Source organism: Staurois parvus, unplaced genomic scaffold, assembly GCF_062004578.1.
Source record: "Staurois parvus isolate SC_StPar_1 unplaced genomic scaffold, SC_StPar_1.0 ptg000159l, whole genome shotgun sequence".
In the NCBI taxonomy this organism is placed as follows: Eukaryota; Metazoa; Chordata; class Amphibia; order Anura; family Ranidae; genus Staurois; species Staurois parvus.
In genome coordinates, this window is record NW_028317955.1 from 2,293,596 (window position 1) to 2,309,438 (window position 15,843).

A 15,843-nucleotide genomic window follows, 5' to 3' on the forward strand; every position below is an offset into this window, starting at 1 on the left:
GATATGGTCAGATGAATAGCCAGGAAGGTAGATATCCTACGCCCTCTTGTGGTGAAACAGCAATCCAGCAGATCAAACGGAATAAACCTTCCTTCACAAGAGTTGATAAGGAAATCCTTTGGGGCTGTGAAAGTTGAGGAAGCTCCTCACAGGGGACACAGGATAATACTCATAGTGTAGTAGGTAAGGTTTTTAATAAGTAAAGCATCAATACACAATGAACATAGGGTACAGACAGGTGTAGGTGAATACACTGACCCCCTGGAATTAAAGATGGCCGCCGGGCCTCCTCGTGGCACCGGCGGCTTAGTGTCAACGGCGTCCTAGGTCCACCTGACGCGTTTCGTGCGCACGCACTTCTTCAGAGGTGGAACAAGGACCGCCGTGACCGTCTTCTCAATCGTATATACCATATCTGGCGCATGCGCACTGGAGCGGCGCCATCTTGCCGAAGTCCGGGCGTCCGCAATCAACCAGTGCGCATGCGCGGGTGCCATTTTACCATGGGCATAGATAAATGTCAATATCTAGACGACGGCTCATTGCTAATGGAGTCCGAGCGTCCGTGTTGCACAACCGCGCATGCGCGGGCACCATTATGCCATACACCAAACAACAGGATACCCAGCGCTGACAGAGACAAAATGATCGTATCTAAGTGTCATATACGCTATAGTAAAACTGCATATTGAAAAGTGTGGGGAACCCCCTCAGGGGATATCCAATATAGAATAAAAAGAATATTTAGACAAATTCCCATAAAATGTGGATTGGCAGGAACAAGGATTCATAAAATAAAGGACAATTTCTTAGGCTCAGGAGAAACTGCACTAATATAGATACCTTTCATACGCAGGCCAGTATCCTCAAAGATAGATTCCTTGAAAAAGGCTATGATAAGGTGATGCTAGATGGCGCTATGGAATCAATAGCTAATATGGACAGACATGAATTATTGAGTACTCAGACTAAACCATCTAAAAATCTGGTCTGTCCATTCATTACTACTTTCTCCGCCCAGTATAGATCTATTAAACATATCATCACTAAAAATTGGGGGATCTTGAAGGCTGATTCCACTCTCTCTAAGATACTCCCGGATAAACCTGAAGTTATTTTCCGCAGGTCATCTACTCTAAGGGACAAAATAGCTCCTAATGTGGTCTCCCTGCCCACACCACCTCCCTCTCTGTTTAGCTACACTGGCTTCTACCCATGCAATAAATGCATCGCTTGTAAATGTAATGGGGTGAGGAAGAGAAAGATAGATACGTTTGCCTCCAACCAGACTAAGAAATCCTTCAATATTGATAAATTTATTTGTTGCAACAGTAGGTATGTTGTATACTTATTAGAATGCCCCTGCTCCAAGCAATATATTGGAAGGACAACTAGGCGGCTTAGAGACCGCCTCCGTGAACATGTCAATAACATCAAAAAGGGGTACAAGGAACACTCCCTGTCCCTCCACTATAGGAGACACCATCATAGAGACCCCTCCAGTCTTAGATTTGTCGGCATCGACATAGTAACCACACACTGGAGAGGAACTTTTAAGACCAGGGCGGTCTCACAGATGGAGACCAAATACATTTTCGAATTGGATACTTTGCACCCCGCAGGCTTGAATGTTGAGCTTGACGTCAATTGCTATATTGATAACAGCTGAACCCGTTAGAGCTTATCATATGTTATTGGCACGAGAAATCACGTTGATTCTTTGTGCCTATGGGTGATCACTGTATCTGTTATTTTAACTTTCAATTCATTTTCACTACATGTGTATGGTCACCATACATTTAGTGCAACCCCAATATTTACATATCCATTGAGGATGCTTATTAGAACTGTATCTTATCCACCCTTTCGTTTTTTGTTGTTGTATTTTATGTCACAGGCCTATGACATCTGTTTTATAGTGTTTGCTGAACATAGGCATGTGTTTTATTTACCCTACGTGACAGGTATTTTATATGTTTTACAATGCCAATTTACCATGTTGCTTCGCCCCCCTTTTTATGGGATTGTTACCTAAGTGCAGGGTCTTATACCCCTTTTGGCTAACAATTCATATTTTAATTACTACAGTATTTACGGGACCTATGTATTTATTGGCCCCGTATTTATGACACTTGTTCATTTATTTTATGAATCCTTGTTCCTGCCAATCCACATTTTATGGGAATTTGTCTAAATATTCTTTTTATTCTATATTGGATATCCCCTGAGGGGGTTCCCCACACTTTTCAATATGCAGTTTTACTATAGCGTATATGACACTTAGATACGATCATTTTGTCTCTGTCAGCGCTGGGTATCCTGTTGTTTGGTGTATGGCATAATGGTGCCCGCGCATGCGCGGTTGCGCAACACGGACGCTCGGACTCCATTAGCAATGAGCCGTCGTCTAGATATTGACATTTATCTATGCCCATGGTAAAATGGCACCCGCGCATGCGCACTGGTTGATTGCGGACGCCCGGACTTCGGCAAGATGGCGCCGCTCCAGTGCGCATGCGCCAGATATGGTATATACGATTGAGAAGACGGTCACGGCGGTCCTTGTTCCACCTCTGAAGAAGTGCGTGCGCACGAAACGCGTCAGGTGGACCTAGGACGCCGTTGACACTAAGCCGCCGGTGCCACGAGGAGGCCCGGCGGCCATCTTTAATTCCAGGGGGTCAGTGTATTCACCTACACCTGTCTGTACCCTATGTTCATTGTGTATTGATGCTTTACTTATTAAAAACCTTACCTACTACACTATGAGTATTATCCTGTGTCCCCTGTGAGGAGCTTCCTCAACTTTCACAGCCCCAAAGGATTTCCTTATCAACTCTTGTGAAGGAAGGTTTATTCCGTTTGATCTGCTGGATTGCTGTTTCACCACAAGAGGGCGTAGGATATCTACCTTCCTGGCTATTCATCTGACCATATCTACCTTTCCTGGCTATTTATCTGACCAGATCTGAGGGGAGAAGGGGACTCCACAGGATACACATATATACATGCGTATTATTTTACGCTATCTGGTTAGTGTAAATCCTTACCATCTGCACTAGGATATACGGAGCACCTTTTTTCACTGAACTGTGTTTTATATTCACTTTTTTCAAGCGCTGCATTTTTATATATATACAATTGGCTGATACTAGGTCCAATTCAGGAACCTGTACTGCTTGCTTTAAAAATATACATTTCCTAGATTGTAAGCTCCAAGGAGCAGGACCCTCAAACCCCTTGTGTATCGCATTGTATTGTTATTGTACTGTCTCATGTATTGTCTCCCATTGTAATGTACAGCGCTGAGCGAACTGTTGGCGCTTTATAAATACTGTATAATAATAATAAAAATAATAATAATATACATTTAACATTTTTATAAAGCCAAAACTTTTTTTTTCATTTTGAATTGAGTAGAGTGGTTAAAACGACTTTCTGGGTTTTTTTGCTAGACTGCTTTACAAATGTCTGAGTGTGTAATTCAAGAAAGTAAATTTTATGAGATAGGGCAGAGAAAGCTATAAAAACTCAACAGAGGTTCTAACCCTTCTCCATGTCATTGGAAACTAAAAAAAAAAAAAAAAACAAAACTAAAAAACTAAAAAAAAAAAAAAACTAAAAAAAAGTGTATCTAAACAAAAAAAAATGTTTAGATACACTTTAAAGTGGTTGTAAAGATTCAAGGTTTTTTACCTTCATGCATTCTATGCATGAAGGTAAACAAACCTCTGTGCAGCATCCCCCCCTCTAATACTCACCTAAACCCCTTTCAAACCAGCGATGTGCACTGGAGTCTCGGCTGGAGTCTCAGCTAGCCCGGGACTCCCTCTCCTCACAGCCAGTGAGCCAATGAGAAGAGAGAGAAGGCGGGTCTAAGCCGCAGCTCTGTGTGTGAATAGACACACAGAGCAGCGTGTGACCCCATAGCAAGCTGCTTGATGTGGGGACACCTGACAGGAGGGAGGGGCCAGGAGAGCCTGTGGGAGACCCGAGAAGAGGAGGATCCAGGCTGCTCTGTGCAAAACCATTGCATAGTGCAGGTAAGCATAACATGTTTGTTATTTTTAGAAAAAAAATGTAAGCCTTTAGCATCACTTTAAAGTAGATATCCAGTTTAGTATAACTTTAATAGTTTGTCTGGCTAAGATGTCCCAAACTATTTCTATGACATATCTATGTGACCACTGTGTGCGCTGTAATATACTGTAGTAGCATTAGCCATGTTCAGCTTCCCATCTGATGCCAGAACTAAATAGAGTTGGGCTGAATATTCCTCCACTATTCATGATGAGCCTTGTATTATTAGCAGTGAACACAAGACTTCCTCTGATTGCCCGAGGTGAAGAGGAGGGGATATGACATCATGATTTCCACCTCTGCCAATCAGTGGAAGTCATATTCAATCAGAAAAATACAAGGTTTCTCCTGAATAGTGGAGAAGCATTCAGTCTGACTCTAGTTCCAGCGGCACATGGGAAGTCGCCCGAACTGCTGCCGGAACACATTGCAATATTTTGTATGTAGGAAATGCTACCTCAGCCCATTAAGTAGCTGCATTGTTCTGTAACAAAAATGTGCTTGTTTGGGCCAGATTGGCCTAAACAACCTATTTACAGTCATGTTAAACCTGGAATTTTTAACAAAGCCACAGCATGAGACATGTGAGAGCGCTCCAACTACTGAGCAATAGTGCATTAAACACTTTTGCTCACATTGCTTTTAGTGTTCACAAAAAAAAAAAAACTTATTGAAGCCACTGAAAAAAACAATTGTACATTGGCCGAAATAAATCCAACTGTGCTAAAGACTTCTTTAGCCTAGGGCAGATCATGTTCTGATGTCATGATGTCTCATGCCGGCTCCACCTCCGCAACATCTCCAAGATACGTTCGTTCCTAACCCCAGATACTCCCTCATAATTCACTCCCTCATATCACGTCTGGACTACTGCAACTCCCTTCTCACTGGCCTACCTCATCACAGACTATCCCCGCTTCAGTCTATCCTGAACTCAGCGGCCAGACTCATCCACCTTACCAACCGCTCCGTATCCGCCACCCCCCTCTGTCATTCCCTCCACTGGCTCCCGATTGCCCAACACATTACATTCAAACTACTAACACAGACATACAAAGCCATTCATAATGCTGCCCCAAACTACCTCACCGACCTGATACCCAAATACCACCCTACCCGTAATCTTCGCTCCTCACAAGACCTCCTACTTTCTAGCTCCCTGGTCTCCACCTCCCACGCCCGACTGCAAGACTTCTCCAGGACTTCCCCCATCCTGTGGAACTCACTACCCCAATCCATCAGACTGTCACCTACCCTCCTCACCTTTAGGCGCACCCTGAAAACCCATCTCTTCAGGGAAGCCTACCCCGCCCTCACCTAACAGCCGATCTCCTCCACTCCTCCTACCACTCCATCCCCCACAGCCACTTCCTCCTGTACCACTATTCACTCCCTCCTAGATTGTAAGCTCAAAAGAGCAGAGTCCTCGAACCCCTCGTGTATTGTATTGTTACTGTATTGTCTCATGTTCTGTCCCCCACTATAATGTACAGCGCTGAGCAAACCTTTTGGCGCTATATAAATACTGTATAATAATAATAATGTCTCACACACTTACAACCTGAATGCCAACTGATCCTAACAAAATGGAAAAGACTGGGAAAAGGCCTTCTTGTCTATGGCTTTAAAATATTCACTTTTAATAACATGTTACACCCATATTTAGGGTGTAACATATTACTAAATCACCTGCCCCCATCCGATCCCCTATTCCTGACAGCGGGTGGGGGATCCTCTCCCCGCACCTGCTTTCACAATTCAAAAACAACAAGGCTATTCGGGGCTTCACGCACACGGACGCATCATTCATTCACGGAGCTCTGTGACTGAATGGACTACAACTACCATCAGCCATTGTGGCTGATGGCTTGTAGTTCTCAATGAACTTCGAGGGAGCTGGTGAGCACTCTCGTAGTTCATTGATCTTCCCGGACTTCAGTGTCAAACCGAGCATCTATATATATATATATATATTTATTATATACAGTAGTATGGGGAGCCCGAAATCACCAGCCAGCTGCTTGTAAAAGTAAAGTCTTTATTGTTATTCCAAAAACCACACAAACAAAAAAGCTTTCTTCGGCAAATTAAAAAGGCGCCCACCTGCCTCAAAAAGTAAGGTCACCAGCAGCTTAACTGTGTCTCTGTCCAAAGCAGTCCATCACTCTTCCTCCTAAGATAGTCCTGCAACACACTTCAGCTCACAGACACCTGCTGACAGTTTTCAGGCCTCTCCTGCAGGTGGATTAACCCCTTCAGGAATAAAAACATTTTGCAATCAAGGTTGGAGGCCCTTTCCCACCCAAAGTCACCCTGAGCCTCTAAATTCCAGGTCCCAAATGAGTATTTACCAATTGTGAGAGAACTGTAAATCGGTTTTCTCCTCACCAGCCAGCCCTGAGTGCTCCAAAACTATATTAAAATTGTCCTCTTTAAAAGGACTACAACACAAATAATGCACAAACATACCTGCCTTCCAAGACCCATCCGTAGTGTCCTGTACAGTATATATATTAATGTAAAAAAAATAAATATATATTATATATAAATATATATTTTGTATATATCAGTCTTCAGTGTGCTTACCTCTGGATAATCTCCAATGAATGTAAATGCCTCCATTGCAAATCTGTACTTTGTATTTGATCCGGGATAAACCACCACTGTGTTATCCTTTATACACCTGCAACAGCAATAAAAATGGAACTGAATTGTTGATGTTGATATTAACCAGTTGTGAATACTGGGTACACTGCACACACCCAAAAAAAAATTACTTCAAGTACTTAGGGTGTGTGTAGGACACCCCATTGTCCTGTCCTGCTGCTGCTGCTCCCCCTCATATTTGCTAGCAATTCCCAACTGTCAAAATTAGAGCCAGGAGGTGTATTTAATGAAAGTGGGTTGGAAAATGGGCAGGATGGAAGGGTGGAGGAATCCCCGTAATGCTAAGAAGAGGCAGCGGGTTACGAAAAAGGGAGGAGAGATCAGCCTGGGCTCTTTAGAAAGAGTGGTAAGGATTAAAACGGGTGTTGGTAACTGATGGAGGTTAACTATCCTCCCGTCGATGGTAGAACAACCCCCCCCCCCCGCCTTTTCCCTCGACTGTCTTTGGAAGAATCCATTTTCAGGGGCACAAAATAATGAGTTCCCAGTAAATATGGTACGACGTTTTTACCTATTCACTGAGTGTATAATGCCCAGTGGGATTGAGGGAAGGTAAGTAAGGGGGTAAGAGTGGGAAGAAATGAAGGAGTACACTTAGATTCCCTCCCCCCCTTTTTTTTTTAAATTACAGTTGGGAGTTGCTGTGTAAATGCAGCAGCTGCTCTCAAAAATGTTAACTAAGGATACATTTAAAAAATAATGTACAGATGCAAGACAGAGGAATACAAAGTAAATCTTTTACATTTGTATCTATTCTATTTCATTCATATAGATCAGTGGTCTCAAAACTGTGGCCTTGGGGCCAGATTCGGCTCTTTGCTTGCTTTTATCTGCCCTTGGGGCACTATTCCTCTCGCTGACACCAATGATGGGGCACTATTCCTCTCGCTGACACCAATGATGGGGCACTATTTCTCTCGCTGACACCACTGATGGGGAACTATTTCTTCCACTGACACCAATGATGGTGCACTATTCTTCCCACTGATACCAATGATGGGGCACTATTCCTTGCACTGACACCAATGGTGGGTCCTAATTCTTCCCAATGACACCAAAGATGGGGCACTATTCCTTCCATTGACACCAACGATGGGGCACTATTCCTCCCACTGATACCAATGATGGGGCACTATTCCTCCCACTGATACCAATGATGGGGCACTATTCTTCCCACTGATATCAATAATGGGCCACTATTCCTTGCACTGACACCAATGGTGGGTCCTTATTCTTCCCACTGACACCAATGATGGGGCACTATTCCTTCCCCTTATACAAACAATAGGGCATTATTTTTCCCACTAATGCCAGCGATAGGGCATTTTTTACTCCCATTAACTCAATGGCATTTTCTATTTACAGTGGCCACAGTCTGGCCCCCTCAAAGTCTGAAGGACAGTAAACTGACCCTTTGTTCAGAAAGTTTGGAGACCCCTGCTCTAGGTCAAAGGGATGAGCTTAGACCTGCATATAATTTCGGTTAAAGCAAATTGACATGAAAATGCGGCCATTGTTCTTGTTAACTGCATTCTCATAATAAAATGTAATCTAAAAAAAACAAAACACTGTGCACTCTCAGGTCAATGCAAAACCTGGCTGATAGATCAGGAGCTCCACAGTGATTATGCCTGCTGTGTGCAGGATCCCCTAAGCTTGCACATCATGAACTGGAGGATGGGGGGGGGGAATTTGGCATCTTTGCCCCAGGGCACTGGATGACCTTGTCCCAGCACTGATTCTAGAAACCCACATATTGCCCCATCAATCTAAGCCAAAATCTTTCTCCCATGACAGGTGTACTTTAAAGCCCAATTCTACTTATCACACAGATGACTGCTTTGTAAGTAGTATTTATTAGCTGTCTTTAGAACGAATAGTGATTGCTTTTTCTTTGTTTTTTTCCCCATGGTCAGGACAAAAACTGTGGCTTAAAAAAATATCTGCAAGTTTTCACCCATGACGGGATTGCAAGTGCCCGAACAACAAGTATGAAGCAAGAACTGTAGCCAGCAGCAAAATGTTAAGTATTGTTTGTGGGATATGTAGAGATGAAATGCTGTGTCTGTGAGAGTGTTCCTTAGATAGCTGAGTACAGATGTGTCTAGCTTCCTTATGACAACTGGTGTTTTTTGTTTTGTTTTTTTTTTGGCTCAGTGGCTTTCTACAAATCCTGTACAGACATAGCAGAGCAAAATAAATAGCAGATGCTATTTACAATGCTAATTATTTCAGTGTGATGGCAGGTAATAAAAACTGTCATTTATGTGAAAAGTAATAAAACATACCCGTTTTTGATGATGTCATAGTAGATGGGATCAGATGGATTGTCATGTGGCGTAGCCTTACAAGACTCCACAAATAACTGGATGTTGGGCACGGATGAAGAAACTTGAATCTCCATATACAGTAGTTCTTTCAGAGTGACCTCCAGGGGAGACTGTGTGTTCACATCCACAAATCGACTATCTGTGAAGAACTGGATCTTGTAGGTGAAATTACCAAAACCTGCCTCAGTGAATATGAACTCTGAATTATAGGCACGGAATGAAGCTGACACTCTGTTCTTTTTTGGGAAGGAGCAGTTAAAGGGGATAGAAATCCCATTTTGTCTTGTGATCACAGAAGATGTGTCGTGGTTAGTGGCTGTGTTTTTGAACACAATATTTTCCTCCGTTTCCTATGAGATATAGAAGCAAAATAGGCAATGGCTAGGGAAATATATACACAGCTCTGCACATGACTAGCACTTTCTTTCCATTTTTAATAAATATTATGTAACGTAATCATTTTCTAGGGTTTTTGTATGGAAAGGGTTATCTTAAAATAAATAAATAAAATGTTCGCCCATACTAAAGATGACATTTACTTGTTTCTGCCACTATTCCCAGCATTTTATCCAGCACAGCCTTTCTCAACCTTTTTTACCCCAGAGGAACCTTTGAAATAATGTTCAGGTCTCAGGGAACCCCTGCTAAAATTATTTTGTGGAAAAATGCTCCTTACGTTGGTAGTTAGTGAAAGAAATGCCCGTGTTACAGTGGTTGTCAGAATGCCACCTTTACACTTGGACGTTTAGCCTCTGTGTATGAGATTCCAATATTTAGGTGCAGGTGGAAGGCACAGGTGCATCATCCAGCCCCACTGCTGGCAACCTGTAAAACGCACTGGACTGAGTGTTACAACATTTAAGGCAGTGTACAAGATGAATGCCCAGAAAGCAAGAAGCCTGCATTCCAAGGATTTGTCCCTGGGCGCATACTACCCTAAACGTTAGTATCACTTTGTGCACCGACAACCTGCAGCAGCTTTCCACCTCTCAGAGTTTTACAGGCTGCCAGTAGCAGGGCTGAACGGTTTGGCTGTGCCTTCTGCTGTTGAAGATTCTGGAATCTCTGGATGGTGCAACTCTAAAGCTAAAGTTAGAAGCTGATTGGCTACCATGCACAGCTACACCAGATTCTGAATGCACCAGTTTTAGTAAATCTCCCCCTCAGTGACCACAAGGCCTGAAAAGATCATTGTGTAATGCTGCTAGCTCTGCCGAATGATGTTAGACTATGCAATTACCAACAGATGGGAAGTCGGTTAGCCACAGCTCCAGGGGCCCCCAGCAACCTTTGGAGGAACCTTAGCTTTCCACATAACCCTGGTTGAGAATGGCTGATCCAGCAGCATCCATATATATCTAAGGAAATATCATGAATGAAACAGACTATGTGGGAGTAAGTTATGTATGGTGTGGAGCATCACCACTGTACTACAAAATGTTCTGGTTACGGGGATAGTAATTACACATGACTGACCTGTCTTTAGACACTTTCATGTGAAGGCTGGGAGGTCTTTGTAGGCCTATGTAGATATGACTAGATGGTATTTGCATATGACTTGTGAGGGGCTCTTGCGGGAATGTCAGACTTATTTGGACAAGTAAGGCAGTGTTTCTCAACCTTTTTTTGTCAAGGCACCCTTTAAAATTATGAATAATCTCAAGGCACCCTTTAAAATTTTGCACAATCTCTAGGCACCCCATTCCAAAATGTAAAAAACTATTCTACACACATACACACACATGGTACACCCAATGTTAGTGGTAATTTATTCTTCCAAATCAAATATACCTTTGCACTCTGGTACTAGCTAGTATTCCAGTGTGTCTCTCAGTTTCTCTCTCTCACTCAGCTAATGTGACCCCAGTGCTGACAGAATGGGGCAGGGTAAGGGCAAGCAAGGATGTACCCGACGTCCTCCTTATCAACTGATGATGTCATTGGTTGTTAGGATGCTGGCAGCTAGAAGGTCATAAAAGTGCACAATGAAAACCTGTGACTTTGTGTAACTAACAGGCAGCATTGATTCACCTGCTGGATTGTATACAATTTTTTGGCAATTTTTAGGCATTTTGCCAAGGCACCCCTGAAGAAGCCTGACGCCAGCCCAGGGTGCCTGGGCACCATGGCTGAAAAAGGCTGAAGTAAGGTATGATCTCTCGCCTTAAAGTGCATGTTACCCTAATGTACAATGTGTTCATATGTGTATTAATAAATCATATGTCTCTGTCATTTATTGTACTTATTTCACCGGACGTACCTGGTTCATCCTGCCAGTCATCTGTCTTGTTGAAGCTAAACTGTGTTTGTGTAGTCAATTTGCATCCTGTGGCTGGCCATTCAGAGGTACAGGACACTGTGCAGACACACAGCATGCCTGTATTGGGCAGTTTGTTCAGCCACCACCCCCCCCTCCCCATCACAGCCTGCCTCTGGCACACACCCCCTCCCCATCAAAGCCTGCATCTGGCACCCCCCCCCTCCCCATCACTACCTGCCTCTGGCACACACCCCCTCCCCATCGCAGCCTGCATCTGGCACACCCCCCCTCCCCATCACTACCTGCCTCTGGCACACACCCCCTCCCCATCACAGCCTGCATCTGGCACCCCCCCCCCTCCCCATCACTACCTGCCTCTGGAACACACCCCACTTCCAAGCACAGTCTGCATCTTGCCTCAGGCTGAACAGACTATGGAATACATGGACAGTATATGTCTGCACAGTGTTCTATAACCCTGACCCCTTGTTTTAATTTTTTCTCATCCTTATTTCTATCTCAGCACTGCTGCTCTCCTGCACCTACGTCCAATCTATATACAGGTCCATAAATGTTATTGGTGACAGGTACTTAAGGGATATTGTTTGGTTGTCCATGGGTTAATGTTTTGCTCTGGTGTGATATCTCTTTGCTGTGTCACTTCCTGTTAAGAAGAGATATATGCAGGAGGAGGTGGGCCTCATGGTCTGTTAGGAGTTGGAAGTGATACCATACACATGGAGATGTTCTCATTATACCAAGAGTGGGGTAACCTCTTAGTGAGACCCTGATACAGGATGAAGGACTGAGCTTTTATCATTCATTCCAACAAAAGAGCACTCACTTAAGGAAGAGGATAAATAATGTACAGTATATTGAACACTGCATCAAATTAACATCTAAAGTGCTGTGATTATTAAGCAATGTCTGTATTGGAAGATAAATTATTCAGTAAAGAATCATCTGCTCTGATCCTTTAGGAGAAGAGTGTGCCTACAGTGAATATGGTATTGAGAACAAAGTATACAATTACAAGTTAACCCATTGGGTTATGAAGTGAGGAGTAAAAGTACGAAGGAGTAGCCAGCTTGGGAGAGGAAGCAGAGGTGACCAGTTATGGAGGGTCCATAGGTATGGTGGCCTGCCACGTGATGTACTCTGTCGAACAGTTGGGCCCCTATTTTAGGGCCTGCTGCAGAATGGAACCTGTCCTATGGACCAGACTTGGAACCACAGGTGTGCAAGGCCTCATGAAGTATGTGGAGTGGCTCCCCTCTTTGCTTTCAGGCTGAAATGGTAAACAAGTGTATGAGGAAGGGCTGGTGGAGGAAAATCAGCTCTCAATGCTATTCCCCTCAAAATGACTCTGTAGTCAATGTTGAGAAAGGTCAGGTATCACTGGCAGGTGTAAAAGATACTATCCTTAGTACGGGGGGCCAGAAGAAGTAACTTGGCCTCCTGCCATGAGGGGATGCTTACCCCACAGTACAACACAAACAACATGCAGTTCCCCATGCTGGCATGTCCACATGCACTCTAGCAATGACTGCATGGCATTTCTCATGGCAGATTTCCTGATGGGGACAACAGTTGACCATGCTTTCATAATGTGTGTTGAAATGACCATTTGTAGTCTGCATCGGAAGCCTGTGTGACAGCGATTTGCTATACACCATTTATCTTAACTGAATACGTTTTTTTATCTGATATAGGTACCATTTTGAAAGAATGCAAGTCTGAAGACCTGCTTCTTCTACAGGAAACAACAAAAGGTCCACCAGGCTCATGTATCAACAGGGTTGAAGAGCTAAAAATTAAAAAAAAAATTGCCTCCAGTTCCAAGTACCGGTGACACCTAGAAAGTACTGTCCTACTAAGCAGAATGACTCCTTCACATTACCTCAGTCACTGTGCCACAGGAGTTGTATCCAACACTTGCTATAAGGTGAGTGCTGTTGGAGCTAACCAGACACTTGGGATCATTCAAGCGTAACTGGATTTTATTAAGTTCATCATCCGCTGACGTAGCAATGATCAAAGTCATGGTGTTATCATGACATATTAAGGTGGTGTCTGCAGGGTAGGAAAGAGTAACGTGTTATATAATGCTACAGGCTCATTCAGATAAAATGTTCTGCATTATTTTCCAAAGGGTTTTCAAGGAGAGCAACATAAGACTGTATCAATTCACAAGTAAATATGTGGTGCTACAATGGTTTGGTTGTTGGTTTGTCCTTTTTTCTTCTTTTTTATTCAGGCAAGTTTTTCCCACATATATTTAATAGTAATATATAATAATAAATTGTATCACATTATAATCTGTCAAGGTGTGCGGTTGTTAAACTATTATGCTGCATTCACACTTGAGCTGAGTGTCTTTGGCCATTTTCCAGGCTGTTTTTTGAGCATTTGCACAGGCACTTTTGAGGGTGTCGAGGCTTGCTCTAATTTTTAATTACTTTTAGCTAATGGAAGCTAGTTAAGAGGGGAAAAGTATGCAAAGTACAGGCATTTTTCGGGGTCTCCCATTGAAGTCTGTTGGGGCCAAAAAAAAAATCTAAAAGCATGAACTAAAGGTAAGCTTGTATTTTTTTGAGCTACAGCTTGAAGTCTCAGGCAACACAACACTCAGGTGTGAATGGGGACTTTCACATTCTCTGCCAAAAACGTTTAATTTAGTTTTGGATAGAATGTGGAAGGATTAGAAACCCTTACCAGATTTTATTGTACAGTGTTAGAAAGAGTTCTCTTTATTCACTGACTTGAGGCAACCTTTTCACAGGACATAAACTGAAGGCCAGGGGCGGACTGACAACTCATGGGGCCCCCGGGCAGTAGGGTGATCCCCTGTGTCCTTGCCCAAACTCAAAAAAGCCTATGAAAAATGTACCAGGGGCATCTCATGGGGCCCCCTACTGACCCTGGGCCCTCGGGCAGTGCCCGAGTTTCCAAATGGCCAGTCCGCCCTTGGTGAAGGCAACTCTCCACTGGCAACTCAGACAAAAGCAAACATTTTTTTTTTTTTAAGAGTAAGGCTGATAGGTGCCATGAGCCAAGAGCCTGCTATGTGAGGGACATTAACATCTTAAAGACTATGGAGTCAATTCACTAAAGGTTACCACATGTGATATGAAGGTCACGTGACCAATTTTTCAGAAATATCGCATGAGATGATAAAAGAGTCAATTCATTAAAATAAAATATCGAAAGTGAGCTAAATACCACACATTTGTTAAAATAGTGAAATAAATACCGCAAAAACGAAAAAAAAAGAGATAAATCATTAAAGTCAATTCACTATAATACACACACATTTGGTATTTATCACATGGTGTTTGCTGACAGTATTTTAGAAATGTACAAAATAACAATTAGCCCGGTTTACATATATAACTAAAAATTAATGCGGTGTTGATCTCTTCATGAATTGACCTCAATACCATGACACAGACTGCAACTGAAAGATTCCACCAAGGTAGAGGGACAGCCACAAGTCAACTTTACAATGCACTAAAAGCAGGAGACGTTCTAAGAGGCAGGTGTATCAATAGTGTCCAAGATACAGCTTATATTATAAGAACTTAAATGTGCAAGTTAATGTTTTTGCTGCAAAAAATATATTAAACAATAAAGGGTAATACCTAATGTTGAGGGTCCTATCACTACCACGATACATCGTAGTTCTGACTGGTACCTGTAAAAAAAAAAAATATATATATATTTTTTGGCAATTTCCTAGGAGTACCATTTGTCACTTAAGGTAGGACATACAATACACTTCTCTTCCCTGCCTTTTACCACACTGGGTTTGATTTACTAAAACTGGAGAGTGCAAAATCTGGTGCAGCTGTGCATTGTAGCCAATCAGCTTTTAACTTCAGCTTGTTCAATTAAGCTTTGACAATAAAACCTGGAAGCTGATTGGTTTATATGCACAGCTGCACCAGATTTTGCGCTCTCCAGTTTTAGTAAATCAACCCCATTGTGTATGGTCAGACATACATACCATGTACATTACAATCTTAAAGTGCATCTCTAACCAAAACGTGCTTTTTTTTCTGACTTTAGAAGAGTTGTAGACTCAGATTTTTTCTTCTGTCTGTGTCCCATTACGGAGTCAGAACAGTCAGAATAAATCATTCCAAAGTGAGGGGTAATCCACTCTTCGTTGTGCTATATATACAGCAGGTCTCCTCACTGGAAGATTTCATTCCATGTCCCATTCTAGTGACAACTTGTTCTAACCCTCCTAACTGAGGAAAAGTTATGTGCTATAGATACACTTTAAAAATTAACTTAAGTCAGTTCACCTGCACAGCAAAAGGTTAAAATCACCCTTTTACCTTGCAGGTAAAAAATGTGCATTTATTACTTTTGTACACAGGAGCCTGCAAAGTATTGCACCTGCAATTATTGGATCATGGGTGCAATGTCAGGCTCCTGCATACTCTCCCTCCAGCTTTCTGCCTGTACCTCTGTAGGGCTTTCAGTTAGAAAGCTGGAGAA

General features: G+C 42.7%; 1 protein-coding gene across 1 annotated transcript in view; it reads right to left on the minus strand.

The window, feature by feature from the left end:
* Positions 1-15,843, minus strand: part of LOC149463127 (uncharacterized) — a 32,374-nt gene that overhangs the window by 9,672 nt on the left and 6,859 nt on the right. Inside the window, exons 4-7 of the mRNA XM_089675842.1 lie at positions 14,979-15,031; positions 13,238-13,410; positions 9,036-9,427; positions 6,667-6,763 (exon numbers count right to left, since the gene is read on the minus strand). Of these exons, the coding sequence (XP_089531968.1) occupies positions 6,667-6,763; positions 9,036-9,427; positions 13,238-13,410; positions 14,979-15,031 (715 nt within the window). The remainder of the gene's footprint in view (positions 1-6,666; positions 6,764-9,035; positions 9,428-13,237; positions 13,411-14,978; positions 15,032-15,843) is intronic.